The sequence below is a fragment of the Salvia miltiorrhiza genome, chromosome 1 (genome assembly GCF_028751815.1).
Source record: "Salvia miltiorrhiza cultivar Shanhuang (shh) chromosome 1, IMPLAD_Smil_shh, whole genome shotgun sequence".
NCBI lineage: Eukaryota > Viridiplantae > Streptophyta > Magnoliopsida > Lamiales > Lamiaceae > Salvia > Salvia miltiorrhiza.
In genome coordinates, this window is record NC_080387.1 from 21,929,735 (window position 1) to 21,951,018 (window position 21,284).

Genomic DNA, 21,284 nt, shown 5'->3' on the forward strand with positions numbered 1-21,284 from the left:
TTGAACTAAAGCATGTAAAATTGAAAATGAAGAAAAAATATTTAAGAAAGTAAATAAAATTAAAAGTGGAACACGAAGTGAGACATCAAACGTGATGGTTCAAAAAATTAAATAATATATTCTACATCCCATTCCCAAGCCTCAAACCAAAAACCATTATATATATTCCCAGTAACGGTGACCAAACGCCAACATTACACAAACACAGAAAGATATTGAGAGAGCATTATTAATTGTGTGAGATGGCCATATACGAGTTTGTGTTGATGATAGCTCCAGTGGCTCTTGTGTGGTACTTGGCAATTAGAAGAGGCAAGAAACCCTCGGAGCCGACGACGTGGCCGGTGCTGGGTATGCTGCCGGCGGCTCTCCTTAATCTCCGCCGCGTACACGACTATGCGACGGAGGTCTTAACCGAATGCGGCGGCACCTATAGGCTGGTGGGGCCGTGGATGGACATCCTCTTCACGTGCGACCCCGCCAACATCCATCATGTTTTCAGCAGAAACTTCTCCACCTATCCCAAGGGCCCCGAATTCCGCAAGATCTTCAAAATCTTCGGCGACGGCATCTTCCGCGCCGATTTCGAGCTCTGGGAGATTCACCGGAAGACGACGCTCGCGCAGCTCACGCATGCGGATTTCAACGCCAACCTGCAGAGGACCGTTTGGCACAAGGTGGAGAGCGGCCTCTTCCCCGTCCTCAACCATTTCTGCAGCGCCGGAACCGATCTGGATTTGCAGGATGTTTTCCAGAGGTTATCTTTTGATAATATCTGCAAGTTCGTGCTGGACTACGACCCATGCAGTAGTTTGCGCCCCGATTTGCATTTTCTTCCTTGCGAGAAGGCTTTTAGCACAGCAGGCGAGGCGCTGCTGCACAGGCATATATTCCCCGAGTGGATGTGGAAGCTGCAGAAGTGGCTCAACGTTGGCAACGAGAAGTCCATCGCTGAAGCCGCGGTAGCCTTGGATGATTTCATCTACCCGAGAGTCACCTCCGGCAATGTTTTGAAAGCGTTCGAAAAGGTGTACAGAGAGAGCAACATGGCTTCCTCAAATGGAAGTCTCAGAGATTTCCTCAAGGACACCTCGCTCAACTTGATATTCGCCGGCAGAGACTCAACCAGCACGTGCCTCACGTGGCTCTTCTGGCTCGTCTCTCAGAACCCAGCATCGGAAACAAAGATTCTAGAAGAAATGGAAGCGGAGCTCCGTCTCAAGGAAGACAAAAAATTCAGATTCTTCAGTGCACAAGAGTCGCACAGGCTAGTGTACCTGCATGGAGCTCTGTGCGAGTCGCTGAGGCTATTCCCGACGCTGCCGCTGGAGCACAGGGCGCCGGTCCGCCCGGATATTCTTCCGAGCGGCCATCACCTCCGCGGTGACAGCAAGCTCATAATATCATTCTATTCGGTGGGGCGAATGGAGAGCGTGTGGGAGAAGGACTGCTTGGAGTTTAAGCCGGAGAGGTGGATTTCTCCGAGCGGGAAGATCAAACACGAGCCGTCGTATAAGTTTCCGGCATTCAGCGCGGGGCCGAGGACGTGCTTGGGGAAGGAGATGGCGTTCGTGCAGATGAAGATGGTGGCAGCGGCGATACTGTATGGATACAAGGTGAGACTGGTGGAGGGCCACCAGGTATCTCCTCGCGACTCGATCACACTGGAAGCTAGGGATGGATTAAAGGTGTTGTTATCTAAGAGAAATTGAAAATGAGCCAATTCACTAGAAGATGCCGACAAGCACACCAGGGAATACTACTCTAGCCTTTATCAATTTTTTGATGGGGTTAACGCCCTAAATACCTCAATTATTTTTATTTGGGCTGGTCTTGGGTGCGACCGTCGCACAGTGTGCGACGGGTCCGCCCCGGCCCGCGCCCGACCCGGCCCACAATCCAGACCCGAAATCCTAAATCCTAAATTATTACATTTGTTTATAATAATTATTACTTTTAATAAGCATGAAATATACATTTGTTCGCACAAATGTATACTTATATAAATATAGGTATTTTTCTTCATTTAATATACAGTATTATATTTTCTAAACCCTAAATTCTATAAACTAAACCCTAAACCCTGTAAACTAAACCCTAAGCGTGAACACTAAACCCTAATAGGTGAAGACTAAACCCTAAGTCTGAACATTAAACCCTAATAGGAGTATTTACTTTTAATAAGCATAAGATATACATTTGGTCGCACAAATGTATACTTATATTAATATAAATATTTACCTTCATTCAATATAAAATATTATACATATCAATATACATTTATATGAACAAATGTATATATTCTGTTTATTAAAAGTAACCATTATTATAAACAAATGTAATAATTATGAGTATGGGTCAAACCCACGCGGGTCAGGGTTCCGGGTCAGGAGGGCGGGTTTGGGCCGGGTCGACCCGTCACACACCTGTGCGACGGTCGCACAGGAGAATTAGCGTTTTTATTTTCGCTTCGCGTTTTACATCAATTTATAAATTTCAGCCACAATATACGTCAACTATGATATTAAATAGTTTTTGCATTTGGCAAAGAATTCTGGTGACACTACAAAAAAAACAAGATTACCGGTAAAATTAAGGCAGCCATCGGTGATCGGATCACCGACGGCATTACCGGCGGCACGATGCCGCCGACGATCAACGCGTCGGTGATTCGATCATCAGCGGAAAAACGCGGCCGCCGGTATATTTCGATGGCATATGCTGCCGCTAGACTATGTCGGCAACTTCGGGTCCTTTGCCGGAGTTTTACCGACAGCGAGTGCCTCCGGCAAGTATTGGTAGCGACGGGACCGCTGGTAATCACCGGCGGCATCTGGAGGGATACCAGCGGCTCCGGCCACTGGTGATTACCGGCGGCGACGTGCCGTCGGTAATTTATATAATTTTATTTTTAATTATTTAATTATTTTATTTATTTATTTATTTATTTTATACCCACAAGTATTTCCGTATTTATACAGTATTTAAAATCTTAGACGTATTTCTCAGTCGGTCACCCATCTTAGTTGTGCTCTAAGTCAAACATGCTTAACCTTGAAGTTCCTTTCGAGTGATTACCAGTAGAGAACACTCGTATTATTGATATATCTATTACCTATTAATTCATTTAAAGTCTATTTCAATATACAATATATATCATATATTCATAACATTAGAATAAGACGAGATGTTATCCAAGTGATGTTGTTAATTACGGATTGGTCTCGTTTCCATCCTTATTTTTATGTCGAAAAAACATTTAGTTTTTAATTTATTATTAATTATTATTATTTTTTTATCAATCTAGTTTATAAACAATAAATATTTTAATTTGATAATTGTAATGTATTTTGAATTCATTTGCATACGTCCATATTTTTATGTCAAAAAAACATTTATTTATTAAGTTATTATTAATTATTAGATTGATAAAAAAAATTCTAATAAGGACGTGGAGGCTGCAGAAGTGGCTCAATGTTGGCGATGAGAGGAACTTAACTAAGGCCGCGGTAGCCTTCGATGATTTCATCTACTCGAGAATCACTTTCGGTGTGAATGTTTTGAAAGAGTTCGAGAAGGTGTACAGAGAGAGAAACATGTCTTCCGCAAATGGAAGTCTCAGAGATTTCCTTGTTAGGTCCGGAGAGTCTCGAATAGGTGTATGGAGAGAGGGAGGAATACACATATGGGCTATTTTTCGATAAAAAGAAACTTTAAAACAAACTGACTCAACCTGTTTACTGAAAAGAGTTTTGACAAAACAGGGTTGACGACTGATACTAATACTCTTCAGTAAGGAGTTATCAGTTAAGTCAAAGACTTTAACTGATACACGTAAGGCTTCAGTCGAGTTTGATAAATAGAGAGATGTTATGAATCTTACTGACTATCAGAAGATAGATCAGTTAGACTATTAACACACGTAGCGGAAAACTTTAATTTCGAAATAGCCTGTGATATTAATTACGTTGTCAACAGTTAAGTTTCTCTTTGTAATTAATCAGTTTTCAGTTTAGGAAGGTAAGAGCACAAGTAAGAAAGTAAGTACTGAAAGCTGTAAATAACACAGAGATTTTTACGTGGTTCGGAAAATACTTCCTACATCCACGGTCGGTTGATCAGACCAACAACTTCACTGGGCATGTGCTTACGGGTGCACAGTAAACCGATGCGTGTGCTTACGGGTGCACAGCAAACCTGAACGTGTGCTTGCGGGTACACAACAAACCGAGACGACTGAAGATCCTATCTTCAGTACCAACACACTGGGTTGGATTTCTCACTCCTAGTGCGCACTGGGCACTAAGATCTCACGGAGACAGAACACTGGTCTGGACTCCTTTTCGACACAAACACTCAATTCGGTTGGTTGAAAAGAGGTTTGAAAACTTGCCAACTAAACCACAAAGAACAAGTTCTTTGCAGTCAGTTTTACTTAGGCTTTGGATATACAATATTTGTCTAAGTTCTAAGAGAATGTATGTAATCAGCAGTGACTGATTTTTAGCTTTGTGATTCTCTTCTTCGATTCAAACTTTGGGGAGGCTTGGTTTTGCTGAGTAACGAATTCAGCAGCGTTTCAGCTTATGTTGTTGAATTAGTGAAGATTGAAGTGATCCTCGAGCGTAATTTATAGGAGACGTCTTGAATAGATCCGTTGGCGGAGATGGTCTTCAAGATTTATTCCGTTAGAGAGTAATTTGAACTTGGACTGAGGCTTCAATCTTCGAGGTTCCTTGTTTGGTGAGAACGGCTACTTTGAAGAGCAAGAGATGCGACATCTTTGAAAAGGTGATCACCAAAAAGGAATGGCCTCTGTAGAGAAAGGACGATCCTGAGATCTCTGCATTTAATGCGGCTGTACTTCTTGAGTGCGTGGCTTCCTTTGAACGTTGGAGGTTCAGTCTGAGGAAGAATGTTTAACTGATACTTGACTTTAGTATCAGTCCGCTGAATCCACATAGCGCGCATTAAGTAATCAGTCGAAACTGATCCTTCGACTAATAAGTCAAATATCAGTATTTGACTTTGCCTTAATCGTTACATCAGTCGGCATCTTCAGTCTTCAGTCTTCAATCTTCAGTCCTTCGTTCTTCAGTCTTCAGTCTTCAGAACAGCAACTAAACTAGAAAAAGAACTCTAACACTTGAGTTCGAACAGTTCTAGTCTATTGCAAGAGAAACCTATGGATTTTGGTATCATCAAAACTAGGATTAGGATATTTCATTAAGTTCTCAACATTCCTCAAGGACACCTCGCTGAGCTTGATGTTCGCCGGCAGAGACTCGACCAGCACGTGCCTCATGTGGCTCTTCTGGCTCATCGCTCAGAACCCAACATCAGAAACAAAGATTCTAGAAGAAATGGAAGCAGAGCTCCGTCTCAAGGAAGACAAAAAACTCAAATTCTTCAGTGCACAAGAGTCGCACAGGCTAGTGTACCTGCATGGAGCTTTGTGCGAGTCGCTGAGGCTGTTCCCGCTGCTGCTGCTGGAGCACAAGGTGCCGGCCCGCCCGGATATTCTTCCAAGCAGCCATCACCTCCTCGGTGACAGCATGCTCATAATATCATTCTATTTTGTGGGGCGAATGGAGAGCGTGTGGGGGAAGGACTGCTTGGAGTTTAAGCCGGAGAGGTGAATTTCTCAGAGCGAGAAGATCAAAAACAAGCTGTCGTATAAGTTTTCGGCATTCAACGAGGGGCCGAGGACGTGCTTGGGGAAGGAGATGGCGTTCGTGCAGATGAAGATGGTAGAAATGACGATACTGTATGGGTACAAGGTGAGACTGGTGGAGGGCCACCCGGTATTTTCTCGTGACACGATCACACTGCAAGTTAGGGATGGATTGAAGGTGTTGTTATCTAAGAGAAATTGAATATGAGCCAATTCACTAGAAGATGCCGACAAGCACACACCGGGGATTACTACTCTAGCCTTTATTAATTATTTGATGGGCTTAACGCCGCTAAATACCCAATTATTTTCATTTTCGCGTTTTGTATCAATTTAAAAATTTCAGTCGAAGTATACTTCAACTATGATATTAAACAATTTTTGCATCTGGCAAAGAATTCTGGTGAAGTAATATATCCACGTGTAAATTTTTAAATGACTTGACTTAAAAGTGGTACGACGTGTCAATATGTGGATATTCTTATTAGTATTAAATGATGTGCTATGAAACGACGTCGCTTTGATCGTATGTAAATGACGTCATTTCATTTGGCAAGTAAAATTACACCTGGTATAGGGTTATTGATCACTAATTTCTTAGCAACAAGAATGACTGCAACTAACACAGGTATTTGTAGCAAGCAACAAGTAATCGAGTATCGTATCCACAGGGACTGACACAACGAAACAACTCTAGCTATCTCCAAAACAGACTATAACAGTAGACAGGCAACAGAAAGTAAGGAGGATTTAACTAGAATTAAACTCAAACAGTAGCAAATAAAAGCACGTAGAAGAATCAAATAAGGAAAAACGGCTGATCCTAGGGTAGTAAGTTCATTAATTAAATCTACGCAATTAATCTATTAATCCTATGTACCAGTTTAATCCAGTTATGATGAGAGATCACTTAATTAATCAACCACTATCGCTAGAGCAGCAACGATCGTAGATTAGTAAATTATCTATCTCCGTTAGGTCTCAAGAAAATCTACTAACTCTCAATAGCTCCTAAGAATAGTTCTCTATGATCCACCTATCTCCGCTGGGTCTCAAGGTTAAAATCATATCATACATTCCTGAATCCGCTAAACAGTTATCTCCGCTAGGTCTCAAATCGAATAGCTACACATGCAAATTATTCGCCAGATAATCCACAAGAAATCAAGCACCAGGAATTATGAATCATAAACTGAAAGGCACAAAGGTATTAACAAATAAATCACATAAATTCAATCAACTATTTACAAACCCTAGAATCAGCTAAACGAAACTAGCCAGACATAGCAAAAGAAAGCATAAACATAATTAAAAAGAAAGCAATAATAAAAGCTGAATTAAATAAAACCCGGAATGAACGTTGAATGACAGCTGAAATCTTGCAGGAAAAATAAAGCTAATGTATGGAAGCAATAAAATTCTAAGTCTAAAAATAAAAAGAAGAAGAAAAGAAATAAAGAGAGGTAAAGAGATGTGTCTATTAGGTCAGGAAAATGACCTATAAATAGGCACAGGAGATAAATACAGTACAGAGCTCGAAAATACTGATAAAATCCAAAAATCCCGCAAAATCCCGAAAATTCGGAAATTCCCGTCGGGCACTATTCACTGCTGCGCGCGACCTTCTTGTTTCGGCCATATCTTCCTCGTCTGAACTCGGATTTGCGAACTGTTTGCGCCTACAAACTCGTATCGAGACGATCTACAACTTTCATTAAGAGCATTGGTCCAAATTCGAACTCCATATTTCTGTAAAAATCATCAAGTAACATATTTCACAAGATAAAGCAATTTAAGCACAAAACAATCATCCAACACTCAATTTCCTATAAAATTTACATCATAAGAACACTAAAAACAATGGAAACATGAGTGTTATCAACTCCCCCAAACTTAAGCCATTGTTCGTCCTCGAATAATGAGAAGAACACAATCAATAACACGAATGGGTAAGAAATCTAGCTCATCGATGCCTCCGAAAGATAAAGAATGATAGAATTCTCAAATCCTCAATAATTAAGCACAAAATTCACCAATAAACACAACTTATAGCAAAATCAACCTTGACATTCCAAACAATTGAATCTCACAAGGTATGTGTATCACTCAACTCTCAATTTGATGGAATAGGACGTGTCTACTCTCATCGAATTCAATACAATATAGATCACTTACCATAGGCTTGCCAATCGTCTACCATCTCCATCGCTAAAAGTGTGTCAGGACTAAGATCAAAAAGGTCTTTTTCTTCGGGTTATAATGTAGGGACATTGGTTAAGGTAGGGAAATATAGGCTAAGTGACTCAAATAAATTAAGAACACCAACCTTATAACTTCACAAAGCAAGTATGGAATAAATTCCATCTTCCACCAAACTATGTCACCATAATCAACTCCAACCAAGGGATTTAATCATCACAAAACAGAACTAAACACTCTTTTATGCTCTCCATTTATTTCCAACACATAAAGTCGATTTTCTAAACAAATTTCTTAATAAACACTCGACTTCACACTTTTTTTTTCTTCTCTTTTTTCCTTTTTTTTCATTTCACAACTTTTTTTTTCTTCTCACAACTTTTCTAGAGCTTATAAGAGGAAATAGTAACACAAAATCATCCCTTCTTTTTCACAACCCACTATGATATTCACCACACAAAGATCCCCATAGACTTCATCACCCCCTATCATCCGGCTAAAGAATAAAAGCTAAATAGGCTCAAAGTGGATAACAAAGGATAATTTTTTTTTTTAAGGACAGTGTTTGGGAAAAATTGTGGCTAACAAAAGATGGCCTAAAATCATCTCATAATCCTGGGCACAACAGCAACCTCGACACAGAAACCATGGCAAATTCTAGAAGATCACCACATGCATGATAAAACTCACAACAAAGAATAAATTGTGTATGATAAACAGTTATAGCTCAAAATCTCACAGGTTTATTCAACGTCTAAAAGTCAAGGTCAAAACCACTCTAGAATTATGCAAATTAGTTCCAATTATGCTCAAATCATCAAAGAAAATCAAATTCAATTTTTTTTTTTCACATAAATCATCATTGGCATCTCACCAGAAATCTAATGGAGCAATAATCATCTCAAAAACAAAACAAACACACACCACCAACCAAGCAGGATAAATTAATAAAGCTAACAATAAGATAAAAGTGATACACATATCTACTTTCACCCCCTCCCCCAAACTTATTACAGAACATAAGTTCGAAATAAGTTTGGAGGGATGATGATATGTGTGTCACTACTCACAGAAACACATGCTCCACGGTGGTGATATGAACAAGGCGCGAGTTCCCGCATCTTCCAAGCTCAACACTGCACTAAAAACCCCAAACAAAACAACGAAACAAAAAGAAACAAAACGAAACTAAAAGAACGAAAAAAACAAAACAAAGAAAAACAGTTGGGTTACCTCCCAACAAGTGCTTAATTTAACGTCTAGAGCTCGACGATACCTCAAAAACTCATGGAGGTCGGAAACAGCACTCTAACCATTGGAAAGCTTTTCTACTCTTGGGTGCCCTCTCCACCAAAACACTTCTCTTGGCTCGAACATCTTCCACAAGCATTGCCCCCTTCTCATTCTTGTTCCGAAAAATCCAGAATTTCACTTTCTTCTTCTTGGGGGTATGGGTTTTCAAAGACTCCCCATCATGCTCCAAAAACAAACACATCTCAAAATTCAGAACTTCTTTTGGCTTTGGAGTTTTTTTCTTGGCTTCATACTTGGGCAGCTTATTCTTCTCAACCTCTTCATCCTCCGAATTCGCTAGAAAACTGTCAGCCAAATTAATCACTTCATTCTGGGGAACTTCCTTTGGTGGAGGTTTCTTGAAAATCACAGTTTCCCCATAGGCTCCCAATGTCATTGTCCCCCTTTGTATATCTAGCTTTGCTCCACATGTGGCAAGGAAAGGTCTCCCTAACAGCAAAGGCATCTTTGGATCCTCCGGAATATCCAATACTACAAAGTCGATTGGGAAGAAAAAATCACTCACCTTCACAAGCACATCTTCCGCAACTCCTAGAGGTTTAGAGCAAGACTTATCAATAAGCTGAATTGTCTTGTGGGTTGGCTTCAAATCCCCCAACTACAACTTCCTATAAACTTTGAGAGGCATGACATTTATGCTTGCTCCGGTGTCACACATCACTTTCTCAAACAATGACTTTCCAATCTTCACAGGAATATTGAAGCTGCCCGAATCTTCTCTCTTTGGAGGCAACTGATACTCCTTCACTGCGAGCACCTCCTCAAATTCATTGAATGCACTCTTCTTTTCCATCACAACCTTCACAATTTGCACCTCATTTGGCTTGTTTCTCAAGATCTCCACAGAAGGAATATTCACAGCCAACTTCTTAAATGTCTCCAAAAATTTGGAGCTTTGCTCATCTAATCTTGGCCTCGGGAATGGAAGAGGGGGAGAAACAGAAATACCTTCATCCTCAACTGAATTATCAACCACCCAGATGGAATGACATTGCTGGTTTTGTTGAGGCTGTTGATGTTGGCTCTTCGGATTGAACTGAGTGTTGCTAGGAAATTGGCCTGGCTTGTGCTGTGCAGCTGCTTGGTTAGCCATTTGACCAACTTGAGTCTCCAACATCTGCACCTGCTTAGACAACGCTGAAAAATTTTGCTCTATGTTGGAAATTTTGGTCCCCATGTTTGCCGAGTTTGCCTCCATCCTGGTCACCTTCACCAACACTTGCTTCATCATCTCCTCTAGTGAATCCTTCTTCGGCTCATTGATGACTCCTCCACTAGACACAGAAAATCCCGGTGGAGGTTGCAAAGCATTGTTGGGATTGTTATAGGCTAGATTTGGGTGTGGGCGCCCTCCTGGCTGATACTGCTGCTGAAACTGCTGCCCTCTGTTGTACATTCCTGGCTGTACCTTCTGAAAATTTCCATAGTTTTGGCCATCGACAAAATTTACGTCTTCTATGCATATGGGATCTCTCACAGCTTGCTCTTGATTTCCAATGGTCAACGCATTAATCTTAGTAGTCAGCTCTGCCAGCTGCGTAGCAATCGCTGTCTGCTGTGTAACCATCGCTGCCTGCTGAGTAACCATCGCTGCCATAGGATCAGAACTGGAAGCAGCTGCAACATTTTTTAATTGTATTCTCTCTGATGGCCATTGGTAGCTCGTAGAAGCCATACTATCAATAATGCTCCACGCCTAGGAACTGCCTTTCTGAAGCAGAGAACCTCCTGCAGCTGTGTCCAAATGTATTCTTGTACGCTCTCCACAAGCATTGTAGAACATGATAATGAGCGTGCCTTTATCAAATCCGTGGCTCAGACACTTTCTCAACTTCTCTTGATACCTCTCCCATGTATCTGCCAGCTTTTTCTCCCTCAAACTGCTGGAACTGCACAATGTCCATCTTTAATTTCAGGGTCAGGCCAGGAGGATGAAACTTGCGTAGAAAAGCTTGAGCTACATCTTTCCACATAGTAGTTGCACTCAAATTTAATGTATAATACCACGACTTTGCTTTATCCCGCAGTGAGAAAGGGAAAAGACGAAGACGGATAATATCATCAGATACTCCATTCATCTTTACAGTGCTGCAAAGCTCCAGAAATTGCGCCAGATGCGCATTAGGATCCTCTATAGCGTGTCCTCCATACTGGTTCTGCTGGACCATCGTGATCAAACCAGTCTTCAGCTCAAAATTATTGGCATTAAGGGATCCTCTACGTCGGGTGACTCAACCTAAACACTACTCTAGATTGACTCGCAAGAGTACGAGATCTATTGTAACGTGTAAGCTAACCCAAGTCGATGTCACAAGGAAAGTCTTAAAGGGCTTCTAATTGTATCGCAAGAAAAACAGTAAAGAAAGCAGTAAAGAGATTGATTATTAAACTAAAACTTAGAATTAAAAACTTAAGTAACAACCGAACTTAAAATTAACTAGGCGAATTGAACTATTAAACCCTAGGCAAGATTTTAAAGAACTTAAATTAAACCTACTTATGAAATTAAACACTTGTAAAATAAAAGACTTCTAATCTAGACGTGAAACTAAAGTGCATAATTTAAATTGTATGATTAAAAAGAAAGCATAAACATAAACAAAAAGCATAGACATGATTAAACAGAAATAAATTGAATTGAAATACGAAATACCGTAAACGTCTTGAACGTGTAATTGTGTCACTCAATCACAATCCAAGAATTAAAACTTAAACAAAACTAAATTGAAACCTAACAATTAAAATCGACAACTATGAAAGCAAGTAAATTCCTAAGCTTCGGATGCCAACAGATCTCAAAGATGGCGTCTAAAACTAGGGCAAGGTATTGATATTTTTACAATGAAAAGTATGGCCCTATTTATAGACTTCAAATCCCTAGGGATCACCATGGAAGTTGCCATGCAAAGCCGGACTCTAAAAGGAATAGAATCGTGCAAAGGAAGGTAAGTCCAGCTGTGACGCGCGCTGCAAGTCATCTCCAGTCTGGCGAAAATCGCGGCTCTCGCCAGCGGAACGGCTTCCGCTCTGGCTCTCGGTTTCTCTGACTGGCGATTTCGCTGGCGCTTTCGATTCCTCTGACGCTTTCGATTCCTCTGGCTTGGAGATTGACTTCGCTGCACTGGGGTGGTTCCGCTGCTCTGGCTCTGGGGCATTTCTCTGATCACTGATTCCTCTGGCGATTGGTTTCTCTGCTTTGGCAAGTTGATTTCTCTGGCGAGTGCATCTGCTTTGCAGCGCGGGGCTTCGCTTCTCTGACGCGACAGAGTATGCACAAAAACGTAATTCTTAGCCCAAACTTCTCCAACATTTGCACTCTTCATCTTGAAATCCTAAATCTCCTGCAAAGCATAAAATATACTCCCTCTGTCCGCCAAGATTATGGCAATTTGCTTGGGCACGGGATTTAATAAAATTGGTGATGATTTTGATGTAGTGGAGAAATGGTCCCACCACTTTATGAGATGAGTGGTTGAGATTGAATTTTGAGTGGTTTTTTTTGTAAATAAAGAGTGTTAGTAAGGATAAAATATTAAAGAGGATGGTGGGACGATTGCCATAAAAGAAAAGTGACATAATCTTGGCGGACGCCCGATATAGTAATTGTGACATAATCTTGGCGGACGGAGGGAGTACCATAAAACGCACCAATTTCCATAAGATTATTTTAAAATAAAGCTAATACAGGCCCCTAAAATTATAACAATTAGGCATAAATCAACCCCCCCACACTTAGCCTTTTGCTTGTCCTCAAGCAAAATCCGTATGAATCCTAGGAAGAGATTGATTTCAACAATGCTAATTTCCATCCAAACATTCTCAAAGTCAATTCAAAATTTTACCAACAACACACATCTCTCGATCATGCAAGTAACTCAAAGTTTAAGAGGCAACAAAAGAGTAATGCACGTAATTCGATCAGACCCAATTCTCCGCTAGAAGTGAATTCCCTAATGTGATCGCCTTTATAATCAATATCACCATTTTTCACACTTTTTGTGCTTAAGATTTTCGACAGTTGAGCCATAATTCGTGAAATAAAAACCATTTGGATGTAATCCAAAGTCTTTTCACGTGGTTTCCCATGCTCATAGTTAGACTAGAGGAGCAGAGACTCAGAGCTATCACATTTCAGAACAGGCCAGATGTTTCAGAGCTGGCAATTTTGAAGTTGGCAATTCGTCCAACATTTTTCACATTTCACGGATAAGATACGATCGTAGGCAATCACAATGACAACACTCCTTCTAGCATCTACCGGACAAATCACGTTTTACTAACTTACAATCATGTTGCAACAAAACTCAAATTCTTTGCATAATCAAGAAACATATATCAAGAGTAAAACAAGAATAACCACCATTCATTCACAAACCCGAAATTCACATCGAAAACCATCTTCTCTTCCACAAATTCATAAAAATTAGTAAGATTGGAGACCAAAAACTAAGCATAGAAAGACTAATCTCGCCCAATTGAAAGCATAAGCGCAATAAAATACCCCCCACACTTAAAGCATGCCATGTCCTCAGGACACAAAAGAAATAAGAAGAGTTAAGAAAACATCCCTGATTATCGGCATTGAGAAACTAAAGCATCGTGCGAGGTGGTGAAGATGGGAATTCGCGGTCTGTGGCAGAGTAGAAAGTGGCCGCGCTGAATCTGGTCAGCGCTGGCAGAGCAGCGCGGAGAAGTGCAGCGCGGAAAAGTGCAGCGTGAACTGGGCAGAGACGCACTGGCGAGGCTGCGCTGACGGCAAGGTTAGAACTGCAGCGCTGAAGTCAAAACATGAACACCACATCAAAGTATCCGCGCAAGCAACCAAAACTTAGGAAAGACACAAAACAACAACGGAAAACAAAGAAAAACAAAAACTAAAAATAAACCAACGGTGGGTTGCCTCCCACCAAGCGCTAGAGTTAGAGTCTCCAGCCCGACTTCAGATCTGACCCTTAGTGAGGATCGTGCAGAGTGTGAGACTCCACCACCATGGATGAGCTCTGGTGCTCGTAATATGGCTTCACTCGGTGTCCGTTCACTCTGAAGCTCTCATTCGTGTTTTCATTGAATAGCTCAACGGCACCATGCTCAAACACCTCCTTAAGTAAAAACGGACCGCTCCATCTAGATTTCAGCTTTCCCGGAAATAACTTAAATCGAGAATTGAACAAGAGCACCTTCATTCCAGGGCAAAGCTTCTTGTGGCAAATGCGGCGATCGTGGAGTCGCTTTACTTTGTCCTTGTAAATTCTCGCATTCTCATACGCCGCATTGCGTAGTCAGAGTCCAAGTCATAATTGGCAGCTTTGATCGCCCAATAAGCTTTGTGCTCAATCTCCACCGGCAGATGGCAGGCCTTGCCATAGACTAGACGGTATGGACTCATCCCAAGCACGCCTTTGAAGGCAGTTCTGTACGCCCAGAGAGCATCATTCAACTTTGCGGACCAATCCTTGCGCGAGGGCTGCACCGTTTTCTCCAAAATTCCCTTGATCTGCCGATTGCTCGTCTCGGCTTGTCCAGAGGTCTGTGGGTGGTATGGTGTTGCAACCTTGTGCGTGATCCCATTCTTCTTCATAAGTTTTGCAAACAACTTGTTGCAGAAGTGCTTGCCCCCATCGCTAATGATAGCTCTAGGAAATCCGAATCTAGAAAGAATGTTCTTTTGCACAAACTTGAGCACCACATTAGCATCACATGTCCGCGTGGGGATAGCCTCAACCCATTTGGACACGTAATCTACAGCAAGTAAAATGTATTGAAACCCATGCGAAGTAGGAAATGGCCCCATGAAATCAATGCCCCACACATCAAAAATTTCGACAATTAAAATGCTTTGGAGGGGCATCTCATTCATGCGGCCAATATTTCCTACTCTCTGACACCGATCGCATGCAAGAGTAAAGGTGTGTGCATCTTTGAAAATGGAAGGCCAAAACAAACCTGATTGAAGAATTTTATGTGCTGTTTTCTGCCCCCCAAAATGTCCACCACAATGATCTTCATGGCACATTTTCAACACTTGTTGTTGCTCCTCTGCCGGCACACACCGTCGAATGCATCATCCTTTCCAAGCTTGAAGAGGTGAGGGATCTCCCAATAGTAGTGCCTGCATTGAGCTAAAAATCTCTTCCTCTCCTGCGATGTCAGCTCAGGCCGTAGAATACCACAAACTAAGTAATTAACAATATCGGCATACCAGGGCTCGGCGCTCACGGAGCTGGGCCGAGCAGCGCTAAATTCGGCAAGGTCGGCAGAGGTGATCTCGGTGAAGCTGGCCAGAGCAGAGCCGACTTCGGCAACTCTGAAGTCGGCAGAGCTGACTTTGCCAGAACAGAGCTCGGCAGAGCTGGCGGGGCTGCTCTGGCTTGGCAGAGATGGCTGGGCAGAATGGACACGGAAAGGGCTGAGCTCGGTAGAACTAGACTCTGCAGTACTGCACTTGTCAAAGGTTAATGCATACGTATGCTCAAAAGGAAAAGATTCAGGGATGCAATTAAGATTCAACTCTATCAGATTATTATCCAAGCGGGAAAGGTGGTCAGCTACATGATTCTCGCTCCCTTTCCTATCCCTGATCTCTACATCGAACTCTTGCAACAGTAGGACCCAACGGATTAGACGAGCTTTAGCTTGAGGTTTGGTCATCAAATATCGAAGCGCAACATGGTCACTATGGACAATGACCTTAGACCCAATGATGTATGCTCGAAATTTATCTAAGGCAAAGACCACAGCAAGCATCTCTTTTTCAGTAGTGGTGTAATTTACTTGTGCACTATTCGGAGTTAAACTAGCATAGTAAATCACACGTAACATCCTATCCACACGCTGACCTAGTACCGCTCCTACAGTAGAGTTAGACGCATCACACATGATCTCGAAGGGTAATGACCAATCAGGCGCAATCACAACCGGGGCAGAGCTTAACTTAAGTTTTAATGTTTCAAAGGCGTGCATGCAAGAGTCATCAAAATTAAAAGGAACGTCCTGAGCTAGCAGTTTGCATAGAGGTTGGCTAATTTTAGAGAAATCTTTAATGAAACGCCGGTAAAAACCGGCGTAACCTAAGAAACTCCTAATTCCCTTGACATCAATAGGGGGCGGCAACTTTTGGATTACCTCTACCTTAGCTCTGTCGACCTCTAATCCATGCTTAGACACCACATGACCAAAGACAATACCGCGAGTAACCATGAAATGACTCTTTTTCCTAACTCAAGGTTAGGCCACTTTCAATACACCTTTGCAACACTACATCAATCTTAGTCAAACAATCATAATAGGACTGCCCAAAAACCGAAAAATCATCCATAAAAACCTCCACGAATTTACCAATCATATCAGAAAATATGGACATCATGCATCGTTGAAACGTCCCGGGTGCATTGCACAATCCGAACGGCATCCTCTTCCATGCAAATATCCAAAAGGCGTGGTGAAGGCCGTTTTGACTTGATCTTCCGGCGCGATTGCGATTTGGTAGTAACCTGACAAGCCATCAAGAAAACAATAAAAATCATGCCCTGCTAAGCGATCTAACATTTGATCAACAAAAGGAAGAGGAAAATGATCCTTTTTGGTGACGGCATTGAGTTTCCTATAGTCGACGCACATTCGCCATCCCGTGGTAGGACGTGTCGGCACCAACTTCATCTTGTCATTGCGCACAACCGTCATTCCTCCTTTCTTTGGCACGACATGCACCGGGCTCACCCACTCACTATCGGCGACAGAATAGATAATCCCTTTCGGCAAGTAGCTTAAGGATTTCCTTGCGCACAACCTCCATCAGCATAGGGTTCAAGCGTCACTGGGCATCTCGCTTGGGTGCAGCTCCTTCCTCTAGGTTGATCCTGTGCATGCATGTGGCTGGACTAATGCCACGTATGTCACCTAGGCTCCATCCCAGCGCTGCCTTGTTTCTCTTCAACACCTCGAGCAGCGCCGCTTCTTTCTCTAAAGTCAGAGTAGCCGAGATGATCACTGGCTTCTCCTCGCCTTCTTCTAGAAAAACATACCTGAGATTGGCAGGGAGTTCCTTCAGTTCCAGCGCTGACCTCTTGGTTCCTATCTGTTCATCTAAGGACAGCTCGGTATGGCTGGGCTGCACTGAACTCGGCAGGGCTGGCTGGGCTGGGCTGAAGGGCTCAGCTGGCTTCGGCAGCTTTGTCATCGGCAGAGCTGGCTGGGCAGCGCTGAACTCTTCAGCTTCCCTAGCTAATTCCTCCATGTCGGCTGATCCAGCGCAAACTTCCACGCATTTCTGCTCCTGTAAAAATACCTTCTCAACCAAGCCATTAATAGCATCTATATATGAGCATTCATTCATAAAGTTGGCAGAAGGCATAGCTCGATTTTCGTGCACCGAGAAAGACACCGATTCCCTTAACACTGTCATTTTAATAGTTCCATTTTTGACATCAATCAGCGTGTTAGTGGTCGCCATAAAGGGTCTTCCTAAGAGCAGAGTGTGATCTCTACCATTCTCGTGCACATCCCCAATCTCAAGGACCACAAAATCAACAGGCACTATCAAACCCCCAACTCTAACTAGGATATCCTCTACTATACCACGGGGATACCTGATGGACCTATCAGCAAGTTGAAGGCACATGCGAGTAGATTTTAAATTACCTAACTCTAATTGTTGAAAAATAGAGTAAGGCATCAAGTTAATCCCTGCCCCCAAATCTAACATTCCCGTGGCTTCCTTACCATTTCCCAAAGCAATATTAATCACAAAACTACCTGGATCGCGCTGCTTGGGTGGCAAAGATTGCTGCATGATTGCGTTTGCAACTTCGGAGACCAACACCTTCTCATTGTCACCGAACCTTCTTTTGTTGGATGCCAATTCCTTGAAGAATTTCACATATGCAGGCACATTTCGGATCACATCAAGAAGAGGCAAATTCACATTTACCTTGGCCAACATGTTATAGAATTCCTCGAACTGACGATCCTGCCTCTCGTTTCTCAATCTGTTCGGAAAAGGAACCGGTGGTCGATAAGGTGTAGTAGCTTTGTGGAGCTTGACCACCTTCTCCTTCTCTCCTTCCTTTTGCTGGTCTGCCTTCTCTCCATCAGTCGGGCTGGTCAGAGCTGAACTCGGCTGCTCTGCTCTGGTAAAAGTAGAGCTCGGCTGCTCTGCTCTGGTAAAGGCAAGAACATCTACTTTGTTATCCACCATCTTACCACTGCGGAGAACAGTTACAGCTAGAGCTTGATGCGGCTGAGCAGGTTGGCCATGCAGCTTCCCGGGCTGCTGTTGTTGTTGGATTTGATTCAAGGCACCGGAAAGTTGTCCAACCGTTGTTTCCAGCCTTTTGATTGTAGAAGCTTGGGACTCCATACTTTGTTTGCTGATCTCCATAAAGGCTTGCAGCGTTTCTTCGAGCATGGATTTCTGTGGTGGAATCGGCTGCGCACTCTGTTGTGGAATGGATTGCTGCTGTTGGTATTGTGGTCTGTATGGTTGAGAAGGCCCCTGCTGTGGTGGGAAATACTGTTGTTGTTGTTGATAGCCCATTTGGGGTGGTAGACGGAATTGATTTCCCCCAAAATTTTGATTTCCCCATCCAATATTCGGCTGACCTCTCCATCCTCCAACGATATTCTGTGGACCTTGATTCATATTCTGTCCATATGGTCTGCTCTGCACTTGATTGTAGCTTTGGAATCCTTGTGCCGCATAGACTTCAGCTTGTCCTTCTGGAGTAAATTCTCCCATTCGATGACACTCATTGGCTCCATGGCTGAAATCTCCACAAATACCACAAGGCTCAACGTACTGCAGGGCTGGATTTGGTGTGGCTGACATCGGTGGCGTTGTCATCGACAAAGCTGACTTCTGCACCGGAGCTGAATTTTCCATCTTGTCCATCTTCAACTGTTGTACTTCTCGCATGATCGAAGCCAACTGTTGCTGCATCTCGAATTGATTTGTCACCGCGCTGGCTTCAACTCTTCTTCCACGGACGGACTTCTGTTGGGAGCTCTCGGCCAAGGTCTTGAAAATCTCTTTCAAATCTGCAGCGGTCTTCCGAGCTATGTTACCTCCGGCCGTGCTATCCACCATAAATTGGGCAGTTTGCAATAACCCATCGTAGAAGAACTGCATCAACATAACATTAGTGAATTGATGTTGAGGGCATTGTCGGATGAGTTCTTCATATCTCTCCTAAGCTTCGTGCAAAGGCTCGTCCGTTCCTTGGGTGAACTCCATTATTTTCGTTCTCAGCTCCTATGTCTTGTGACTTGGGTAGTATTTCAGCATGAATTTTTCATAAGCATCCCCCCACGTAGTGATAGAGTTGGGCGGCAGAGAAAGCATCCACGTCCTTGCCCGGTCTTTAAGTGCATAGGGAAAGCACTTGAGCTTGAGTTGGTCCTCCGTGAGGCTAAGCAGAGGAATCGTTTGCACTTGTGTGCAAAAATCTCGGATGAATTGCAGAGCATCCTCGCTTGGCATCCCGTGGAACACCGACAGCAAATTCGAGTCGTTGGGTTTGAGATTGTAGTTTCTCACAACAGTGGGGAGCACGATTGCCGATGTGTTGGTATCTCCGATTACGTACCTGGTGAAGTCTCCCATGTATTCCATGTTCTGGGCCATCTCCTTCTTTTCCTTGTTTAAATTCTGCTTAGGGCTGAAATTGGCGGAGCTGGCCTCTTCCTCCTTAGCTTGTTTTGCCGTTTCTGTCGTGTGCTCTGTATCGGCAGAGCTGGCGTCCTCCTTCGTTGGCTGCTCTGAAGGCTCAGAGTCAGAGCTGGCTGGAGAATCTTGTTTCTCCTCTCCTGCGCTCTGCTCTGGTAGTTCAGAATCAGAGTTGGACTTGGCAGAGCTGGCTTCCTCCTCTTCTACGGTCTGCTCTGGAACTTCAGGTTCAGAGTCAGAGCTGGAATTGGCGGAGCTGACAGCGCTGTCTTCAGCGAACACTCATTTGCAGCTATACTTCTTGAAAATCCCTCTGCTCGTACTATGCAACGGGGACACAAGTTTGCCTTTAAGACTACGGTGTCCCTGCATGCACAACACTAAACAAACGGATTAAACGCACCGAATGGAAGAAACGTAAAAACAAAAACGAGACGACTGAAAATTAAATAAAGCAAGTAAAAACGACACAACTAAAACGCCTAAAACTTTCCCCGGCAACGGCGCCAAATTTTGACTCAACCTAAACACTACTCTAGATTGACTCGCAAGAGTACGAGATCTATTGTAACGTGTAAGCTAACCCAAGTCGATCTCGCAAGGAAAGTCTTAAAGGGCTTCTAATTGTATCGCACGAAAAACAGTAAAGAAAGCAGTAAAGAGATTGATTATTAAACTAAAACTTAGAATTAAAAACTTAAGTAACAACCGAACTTAAAATTAACTAGGCGAATTGAACTATTAAACCCTAGGCAAGATTTTAAAGAACTTAAATTAAACCTACTTATGAAATTAAACATTTGTAAAAGAAAAGACTTCTAATCTAGACGTGAAACTAAAGTGCATAATTTAAATTGTATAATTAAAAAGAAAGCATAAACATAAACGAAAAGCATAGACATGATTAAACAGAAATAAATTGAATTGAAATACGAAATACCGTAAACGTCTTGAACGTGTAATTGTGTCACTCAATCACAATCCAAGAATTAAAACTTAAACAAAACTAAATTGAAACCTAACAATTAAAATCGACAACTATGAAAGCAAGTAAATTCCTAAGCTTCGGATGCCAACAGATCTCAAAGATGGCGTCTAAAACTAGGACAAGGTATTGATATTTTTACAATGAAAAGTATGGCCCTATTTATAGACTTCAAATCCCTAGGGATCACCATGGAAGTTGCCATGCAAAGCCGGACTCTAAAAGGAATAGAATCGTGCAAAGGAAGGTAAGTCCAGCTGTGACGCGCGCTGCAAGTCATCTCCAGTCTGGCGGAAATCGCGGCTCTCGCCAGCGGAACGGCTTCCGCTCTGGCTCTCGGTTTCTCTGACTGGCGATTCCGCTGGCGCTTTCGATTCCTCTGACGCTTTCGATTCCTCTGGCTTGGAGATTGACTTCGCTGCACTGGGGTGGTTCCGCTGCTCTGGCTCTGG

The 21,284-nt window shown here is 42.7% G+C and overlaps 1 protein-coding gene and 1 pseudogene across 1 annotated transcript; both read left to right on the forward strand.

The window, feature by feature from the left end:
- Window positions 1–242: 242 nt before the first annotated feature.
- On the forward strand, window positions 243–1,712 carry LOC131007006 (noroxomaritidine synthase-like). Its single transcript, XM_057934146.1, has one exon. It carries the CDS (start codon window positions 243–245, stop codon window positions 1,710–1,712), a length of 1,470 nt encoding a protein of 489 aa, XP_057790129.1.
- Window positions 1,713–3,187: 1,475 nt separating this feature from the next.
- Window positions 3,188–5,876, forward strand: LOC130998481 (alkane hydroxylase MAH1-like; annotated as a pseudogene).
- Window positions 5,877–21,284: the final 15,408 nt, after the last annotated feature.